The sequence below is a fragment of the Amphimedon queenslandica genome, unplaced genomic scaffold, assembly GCF_000090795.2.
Source record: "Amphimedon queenslandica unplaced genomic scaffold, v1.1 AMPQUscaffold_13053, whole genome shotgun sequence".
NCBI classification, from domain to species: Eukaryota; Metazoa; Porifera; class Demospongiae; order Haplosclerida; family Niphatidae; genus Amphimedon; species Amphimedon queenslandica.
In genome coordinates this window covers 17,112-25,975 of record NW_003546711.1, presented here as the reverse complement: position 1 = coordinate 25,975, position 8,864 = coordinate 17,112, and the positions used below count along the sequence as shown (strand labels likewise).

The following is an 8,864-nucleotide window of genomic DNA, read 5'->3' as shown; positions in this document are numbered from 1 at the left end:
TTGATTGTATCCTTGCATACTTGGATCAAATGTGTCTTCATCATCACTGCTGCTTGTTGTGGTTTGGTGTTTTACTGGCGACGGTGACCTGTTTGATTTGGCTAGTTTAGACTTTCGTCTTCTATGCCTCTTTTTAGGTTGATCCTTTGATATGGAAGTCGATGATGATGACGATAATGAAGGCTCAACTTTTATACTAGCTTTAGGAGTGGGAGAGTGAAGTCTACTTCTCAATGGTTTTATTGGTTTTAAAACAGCATTAGCTGGAGGTAACAGACCATCTGTTTGAGACTGTTTCAATGGTAACACTCTAGGAAGAACATGAGGAATGTCATTCAAAGGAGGAGGGCAAGCAACATTGTTAGAAGAAACAACAGGAATTGCCTTATCATCTTCACTGTCTGAACTTGAGCTTGATGATGATTCTAAAATGCGAAATAATAAAGTAAGAATATTCCATGGACAAGCATATGCCTTACTTTGAATCTGTGGCTTAATCTTGGGAAGAGAGCTAGGTTTTATTGAGGGAACTAGAGGTGCTTTTTGAAGCTACAATGTTCAACAGTATAATGGGTTAATGGAACATTATGACTTACAGGAAGTGATTGATTGTTTGGAAGTAAAGATGAGGTATGGTTGGTTTTTTGAGCTTCAACTTTAAGGGGAGGTAAAGTATTTACTCTAGCAGAATAACTTGGTATACTAGGTCTGTGCATGCATAAACAAATAAAGTAATAACAAGTAAGAAACATTAATTTCCTTACTGTGTGGGTGGTTGCTTTGACAGTCTTTCTCTCTCAATATCACGAATACTGACAATAGCTTGAAGACTTTGTACTGGTAATTGTTCGAAAACCATCCCATTGACACTGACTGCAGTTTGACTTATAATTTCCAAATTTAAGTTCTGCTCATTGCTAACATTAAGCTCCTGGAGAATTGTTCTTTTCAGGCTATCAGTCTTAATCATTTTTGAGCCAAGATCAGTTTGAGATAGCATTAAGCAGACAGGTGAGCTAATAGCCTTACTATTATACAATCCTTTGCAAAAGTTTATTATTTTTTTTTGTTGTGTGTTCTTCAGTCTCATTCATTAGTAATGTATTGATTACTATCAATCGAGAGTTTCCAAAGAATCCTGGAAAAAGCAACTGAGTGAGTGATGTTGATAAACATGATTCTGTAGCAGCTTCATGGTCAGAAGAACTTAAGTTTAATAATGTGTTGTGTAAGGCAGTAAGACCATTATCAATACAAATTGAGTTTTCAGCATGAAACGTTTTGATTTGAGAGCCAGCAAGGTCAACGATTATCAGTTGTGATGCAAAGACTTCATCAACCCTTGAGTTGTTATTGCAGGATTCTATGGTGTAATGAAAAACAGCATGTGTACTGTGTGGTTTATAATCTCTCAATGGGTTGAGGGATCTTGTTGCTTCATCTGATCTTAAGACTCCAGTTGCATTTCTCATTAATTGTGCTTTTTCAAGTAAATTCACAACATCCTGTGTAGTCGTTAAAGATTGCTTTGTGGCGTCAGGAAAAATGAATTTGTCATCGATCCGTTTTGCTTGCAAGTTTCGCTTCCTTGCATCAAGAAGGTCTGCAACTTGCCCTCTGCTTGTTATGTGGTAGAAGCTACCTTTAATCTGAGCAATACTATTTTTGGAAGCTGCAGTCTTGATGAACTCATCCATGCAACGAACTATGATGCCTCTGGCTTTAGGGTTACTACGAGATTCGCCTGGGCTACCAAAAGCAGTGTATGATTTACCACTGGAGGGAAGACCATACAGCAGTATTATTAGACTATGACCCTCCATTGCCTCTCCAACCCAGTCAGACACAGCATCAGTGAAAAACTCACCATGTGCAACATTCTCTCCAAACTGCATCCCTTTAGCAGCTTCGACTAATTCCATATCTAGGACCCTGTGCTTTTCTCCCTCTTGGCATGGTTTGCATCTCAGGACTAGCCTTTGAGAGGACATTTTCTGTATTTGTTATGACTGGTTGCCAACAACACCTTCCCATGAATATCTGAAATTGAATTAAGGAGGTGTGGCTTGAGTTTATGATCGATCATAGATATTATAGACTACGTAACCGGGATTGGAAACTAGGATTCCCTGGTGGACAACGTCCGTGATTAAATTGGGCGTTAAATAGAATAATATTGACCATGTGGCTTGCTTTTCATGCGGAAATAATGAATTTTTGGTTTTAAAGCAGTACTGTAGTCAAATACAATGCATGAATTAAAATGCTAACCCCCCAATTCCATGCACACAATATCACCCTATCATCACCCAAAAGGAGAAACCTCTGCTTGTTTTATAAAAGCTGTAACAGGTACGACAGTGGACTGTTCGCAGAAACAGTATTTCAGATATTACTCCTCTCACATAGCAAATCAGTAAATGAAACTATGACAGTTCCATGCACAATGATTGTGGAAACATTTCCAATGATCTTGTTAGTCTATTTTTACCCGTGTAATGGAGCAACAGGTACAAAAAGTTTTGAAAATTTGCAAGTAACAGAAATTTGAACAATATCACAGTATATTTGCAAAATAACAATGGTATCATTATTTTTTTCATTATAGTCATGTTACACAAACACTAAAGTATTGAAATATTATTAAAATAACAAAAAATCAACATTGGTTTAAATACAGTCTTCCTTTGAATGTCGTCGATGAGTAGCCATTTTTTGACCACACCCACCAAAATCCAATCACGGACCCTGTGTCAGCCGGTTTGTACTGGTTTGAATGGATCACGTGACCTAGTTTCCAATCCCGGTTACGTAGTCTATAATATCTATGGATCGATATAAATTAAGAAGGTGTGGCACAATCGATAATTATTATTGCACTTGTGTGGGTGTGGGTGTGTGCTAATTTGACAAAACAATGGCCTTGGTGACTAACATATCTCAATGGATAGAAGAAAACAAGTCTTCATTTGTTCCTCCAGTCTGTAACAAGTTGATGTAAGTCATAGACCCTTCTCATCCTTAGTCACTGCCTTATTCTCACTCTCAGGCACGGGAAGGGTCAGTTGAAAATCATGTTTATTGGTGGACCAAATCAGCGCAAAGACTTTCACATTGATGAGGGAGAAGAGGTAATACTAGTAATACACACTTGTAGACTTTACCAGCCACATAATGCATAAGATTAATATTTGCATGTTTACTAGTGGCAATGCTGCAGTTATACAGGTTTGATGGGCATATACCACCCACACACCCACCAGACAGGAAGATTATCTAATCTATACCATGAGCTCCTGATACTAAGATTTCATAAACCACAATGAGTCTTAACCAAGGCTCCTGGTCTAACCCATGACATGCCCTACCCTTATCTATGGAGGCTTCATTGGCTTCATTGACTTACTTGTCAAAACACTCAACAGTGCTATAAAAACATACATATTCTATGGGCATATAACACCCACCACAGCACATGCACATCAAAGTAGCGCATGCCCATACATGCCCATAGGATAAGGTGATTTAATTATTTACTGGCACTAGGATAGGTTATTCTGTGAGTGACATCATTATGTTAAAGTTTGTTATATCACTCCTATATCTTCTGTGTGGTACAGGATGTTTTAAAAGACTCCCTTTGTAGGTTTATTTATGTAGATTACAGATTATAGGGAAAGTTTGAGAGATTTCATTAGTTAGGGCCCTTGTTTGTAATAGATTGTGATATCACATCTACTCTGTATTGCTGGAATTTGTTTTTTTTGTAACTATTTTTTATTATAGTTTTAGATTATGTGCACACAGTGAATAGGTAGTCTCGCTAGCCAGACCATTCCCCAGCCTATAGTCATTTGGGTCCATCCAAATGACTATAGGTGGGAAGGGTCTGGCTTGCGAGACTAGTGAATAGGTTTACCCACATTATTTTGGTATAGTACAGTTTAGTACTCATGCAGCTTCTTGTTCAATTTGCTCAAAAAATCTTGTACTATATACCAGTTGGTGCTAAGTATATTCATAGAATTTTGAATATTATTCATCGTGATACCGTAAATAAAGTAAAATTTTCCTGCCGCCATTTTGGAGTCTTAGTTACTAAGAGTAGAATGGGAGAAATTAATATCTTTGCTTCTATATGTTCTAGTGGCACTTATTAAAGTCCATGAGCCAACTCTAGACACTGGATGATGGTCAGTAAGCAGTAGCAATATTGCTGTAGTAGAAAAATACAGCAGTTTTTAGAGAATAAGCTCTTTCATGATTGCTCCATAGAAACCATTAGAAGTAGGACTCCAAAATGGCGGCAGGAAAATTTTACTTTATTTACGGTATCACAATGAATATACTCACAATTTTATGAATATACTTAGCGCCAACTGGTCTATTATAGTACACAGTCTTGGGCCAAATTTCACCAAAATTGAAAAGGAGAGAATTCTCAACTTTTATAATTTTTTCTGATACATATACATGTACTTATGTGGTGTAAAAAGTTTGAGCTGATTCCGATCAAATTCTGGTTTTTTATGAATTTTTAAAGTTGCTCCAAAATCAGGCAAAAGTCCCTGTACTATAGACCAGTTGGCGTTAAGTATATTCATAGAATTTTGAGTACCCGGTATATTCATGGTGATACTGTAAATAAAGTAAAATTTTCTTGCCGCCATTTTGGAGTCTTAGTTACTAAGAGTAGAATGGGAGAAAGTAATATCTTTGCTTCTATATCTTCTAGTGGCACTAAAGTTCATGAGCCAAGTCTAGACACTGGATGATGGTCAGTAAGCAGTAGCAATATTGCTGTAGCAAAAAAATACAGCAGTTTTTAGAGAATAAGCTCTTTCACGATTGCTCCATAGAAACCATTGGAAGTAGGACTCCAAAATGGCGGCAGGAAAATTTTACTTTATTTACGGTATCACAATGAATATACTCAAAATTCTATGAATATACTTAGCGCCAACTGGTCTATAGTTTGTCAAAGCAACCAGGAGAGAATTCTCTATTTTTATAATTTTTCTGATACAAATACATTTTCTTATGTTGTGTATCAACTTTGAGCTGATTCTAATCAAGTTTGGATGTTTTATGAATTTTATAAAGTTGCTAAAAAATCAGACCAACAACCAAAGACTAAATTTTGTCAAAAATGACCAAAAAAATAATTCTCAATTTTTATAATTTTTTGATACATACATGTATACAAATTTTTATGCTGTGTATCAACTTTTGCTAATTCCAATTAAATATGAATTTTTTGTGAATTTTTCAATTTGTTAAAAAGGCTGGATTTTGTCAAAAAGGGCTATGAGAGAATTTTTCATTTTTATACTTTTTCTAATACACACACATATTTTTGTTATCTATCAACTTGGAGCTGATTCTGGCAAAGTTTGAATTTTTTATGAATTTTAAAAGCTGCTCTAAATGCCATGTACTATAGTGCAGTGCTTGTGAACTCATGAAACATGCTGCTTTGTGGTAAATTCTGACAATGAAACATTGCTTTTCTCTTTTTTAGTTCTTCTATCAAAAGAAAGGTGACATGGTTTTGAAAGTCGTTGAAAAAGGTGTTCACAAAGATGTTGTCATAAAAGAAGGAGAGGTGCAATTATTATTATTATTATTATTATTATTATTATTATTATTACTTTTTTTTCTTCCTTTGATTTTCTTATTATTTTTGTCAGTGTTAATACATTTGCTGTTTTTTGTGTCATTGATTTTTCCTCTTCCCTGTTGCTGTTACCTTCGTTATTACTATTATTATTGTACGTTCTACTTTCATACACTTTCTTTTTTTAGGTATTTCTGCTCCCTAGTTGTATCCCTCACTCACCTCAGCGTTATGAAGGAACTGTTGGCTTTGTATGTTGTTATGAGATAATTAAATTAAGTATGTAAAATAGGGTCCCCTTATTTAGTGAGCAAATGTGCTCACCAAGACTATAATAGTAATTTTCACACCACCATTTTATTGCTGTTTAGCAGCATAGTTAGCAAGTCCTTAAGTAGTGGACTGAGCTATTTATAAAGAGAGGGTCCTCATATTACCCTCTTCCTTTGTGGTCGACTCAATGTAAATATGATTAGAGACCTTCACAGCACACATGTGTACATGTATCAAAGCAGTTAAATACAATGTATATTTATAAGACATCCTTAGTCTATAATCCAAACATAGGAATGACTATTTTGATGTGCCTAATGCTTAGTATAGTTAGTGAAAAAATAAAATGCATATATTAAGGCATTAAAGAGCAGGGTTTCTCACTGAGCATATGCTTTGTGAGCTAAAAAGCATGTACATGTACATGGCTTTTGAAGCAGCTTTTAAAATTCATGAAAAATTTCATTTTAATTTAATCAGTCAGAATTTTTATGCAGCACAAGAACATGTATGCATCAGGAAAAAGTAAATTTTCTCCTGACAATTTTTGATAAAATAATCTATGCTATAGTTTGTCAAATTTTCTAAATTTCATAAAAATTCAATGGACAACTATGTCAAAATCCTATGGGAAACCCTGTACTGAAGCCATGGGACTGTTATTTTTGCAAGAAATGTCTCAATTTTAGTTTAAAATGTAATTAATTTTACTATAGTTGAAACTGTACAATTACACAATGTACATTTAGGTAATGGAGAGGGAGAGGACAGAGGATGAAACTGATGGTCTCCGTTATTATGTTGATGGGACTACTGATGTGCTGTGGGAGGAATGGTTTCACTGCTATGATCTTGGTACTCAGCTAGGACCTGTCATTAAGAAGTGAGTGAGCCATTATTGGCATTGAGATAAAATTGTACAACTTTAAGTTGCATTTTCATTTTGAATTGTGTGAAAGCATTTATGATTATTTAATATAAACTCGATAGTTCAAAATTTATACTAGCTAAAATAAATTGTACGTGTACATTGTATTTTGAATGTCCTTAGGTTCTTTGCTTCTGATGAATACAAGACTGGACATCCACCTGAAGGTTTGTACTAAACAACAACAACAATAATAATAATAATAATAATAATAATAATGTCAATTATTGATTATTTAATTGTAGGTAAAGTATTCCCTCCTCCTCCTGTGAAATTGGATGTGACGACTTCAGTGATGAAGCCATTCAATCTTAATGAGGTATGTCATTGAATTGTATCTAGTAATAGCTGCAGGTCATTCTTTAATATTTAATTTGCCACACTGAGTTAATTGACAAACTTAATCAATTAGCATACATGTATCTCTTTACTTCATTATTATAGTGGATAAGAGATAATGAGCAAGAGATCAATTCCAAAGGAAATAAAATGCTTTTTGATTGGGACGGAGAATTTAAAGTATGCAAACATAAATCCTTCATGCCCCTTTAATGCTCTCTCTCATTTGATCTTTCCAATCAGTATTGTGTGTGGGGTAGTAATACAAAGCAAGAAGGACAGAACCAAGGAGAGACATTTCTCTGGCAATTGGTAAATTTTGTATCATATTAAAGTAAGATAAAAATGCATTAGAAAGGTGAGGCGACAGTGACAACTGACAAAGGGACAGTATCAATGGGTCCTGATTCATGTGTACTGCTTGGAGCTGGAGAAAAGTAATCAAAAATTATTTTAAATATAGTAATATTAACTATTATTAGGTATTCTGTTTCCATTGCTTCTGATGGGATCGGTATAACTGTCACTACTGATCCACTCGCTAATAAAAGAAAAAGCTAAATTACAAAACATTATGTATGTATGTGTGTATGTTCTGTTATAAATAGTGTCATTACATTATATTCAGTGTTTTGATTGTCTTCTTTCCTTATTTATTGCTACCCTCCAGTGAGGTAGTCCTTCAACTGCCTCCATACAACTCATAATATATTCAAACACGAGCCCAGCGATACCCCAGAAGGGAGCATACTCAAGTGTGATCAATCCATACACGTTGAATCTAAATTCAGAATAATCCCACGAATTAGCACCAAACCTGCTAAGTATCACACCACACGAGAACTCCCATGCATAAGTCAGCAGTATGTAGAATAGAATACGAACTGGAAGTGGATAATGATGCTTCTTAGCATATTGATAGACTGATTCAGCTAAAAGGAATGTACCAAATCCGTATATGAAGAAAGACCAGATAGAAGAGAAACCGTGTAGTGTTAGACCATTATTAGTTGATGCAAACAGTTCCCACAGACCAGTGAAAACCACTTCAATGAAGACACCATGAACTCCCCAGAAATACAACCTCATTGGCCATGGAAGCATATTCCTGTATCCTGCAAGCAGCCCCTCCTTCTCTTTATTGTTGACCACGCCCTTCAATATTATAAAAATGGCGTCCGCTGGAGAGATGTCAGATTCTGATTTCCGTGCTGTTTTTACTATACTGCCTCAGGTACTGAAACTAACCAAGGCTTTATTTAATAATGGGGACAGTCAAACTATTCATCAAACGGTACGTTGGCTATTGTTTAAATTACAATTATTTTTCTTGTAAAAATCATAATTTAATATAGTATTAATTTTAAAATAATTAAATTTACTCTACAGTCTGTGGAGCTCAATGCTCAATTGCAGAAGTGTCATCAAGTGGTTGATGCCACTCCTTGTCTCTCATACTCTTCAAAGGAACAAGCACTACTCCTTGAAGCAAGGAAACAATCACTTAAAGATCATGTGTATGTAATCCAACTAATTATTATTAATAATAAAATAATTTTCTTCCTCTTCTCCTCCTCCTCCTTTCTCTCTTTTCTTTAAGGATGTTACTAAAAGACATTAAGATACTTCCTCCTAGCAATTGATCACTCTTCAGTTATTTTTTTTGAATAATTTATTTTTAAGTAAGTACGAGTGTGTGTGTGGTTT

At 35.1% G+C, this 8,864-nt stretch overlaps 3 protein-coding genes across 3 annotated transcripts in view; 1 reads left to right on the top strand and 2 right to left on the bottom strand.

Annotated features, from left to right (window-relative positions):
* LOC109585502 (uncharacterized) overlaps positions 1 to 970 on the bottom strand; it is a 1,002-nt gene extending 32 nt beyond the window's left edge. The window contains exons 1-4 of the mRNA XM_020001615.1: positions 765 to 970; positions 597 to 708; positions 480 to 549; positions 17 to 425 (exon numbers count right to left, since the gene is read on the bottom strand). Coding sequence (XP_019857174.1) covers positions 17 to 425; positions 480 to 549; positions 597 to 708; positions 765 to 970 — 797 coding nt within the window. The remainder of the gene's footprint in view (positions 1 to 16; positions 426 to 479; positions 550 to 596; positions 709 to 764) is intronic.
* A 1,909-nt stretch (positions 971 to 2,879) lies between these two features.
* LOC100638104 (3-hydroxyanthranilate 3,4-dioxygenase-like) lies at positions 2,880 to 7,861 on the top strand. Its single transcript, XM_003389516.3, has 11 exons — positions 2,880 to 2,997; positions 3,050 to 3,131; positions 5,522 to 5,605; positions 5,806 to 5,868; positions 6,640 to 6,773; positions 6,942 to 6,985; positions 7,064 to 7,137; positions 7,263 to 7,337; positions 7,401 to 7,469; positions 7,512 to 7,594; positions 7,640 to 7,861. Exons 1-11 carry the CDS (start codon positions 2,918 to 2,920, stop codon positions 7,716 to 7,718), a joined length of 867 nt encoding a protein of 288 aa, XP_003389564.1. The 5' UTR covers positions 2,880 to 2,917; the 3' UTR covers positions 7,719 to 7,861.
* Positions 7,782 to 8,261, bottom strand: LOC105314229 (transmembrane protein 229B-like). Its single transcript, XM_011408269.1, has one exon. It carries the CDS (start codon positions 8,259 to 8,261, stop codon positions 7,782 to 7,784), a length of 480 nt encoding a protein of 159 aa, XP_011406571.1.
* Positions 8,262 to 8,864: the final 603 nt, after the last annotated feature.

Coding starts and splice junctions, on each gene's coding strand:
- LOC100638104 (XM_003389516.3), top strand. CDS start 2,918: ATGGCCTTGGTGACTAACATATCTCAATGGATAGAAGAAAACAAGTCT. Junction 3,132..5,521: donor ACATTGATGAGGGAGAAGAG/GTAATACTAGTA, acceptor TCTCTTTTTTAG/TTCTTCTATCAAAAGAAAGG. Junction 7,595..7,639: donor CTGCTTGGAGCTGGAGAAAA/GTAATCAAAAAT, acceptor AACTATTATTAG/GTATTCTGTTTCCATTGCTT.
- LOC105314229 (XM_011408269.1), bottom strand. CDS start 8,261: ATGCTTCCATGGCCAATGAGGTTGTATTTCTGGGGAGTTCATGGTGTC.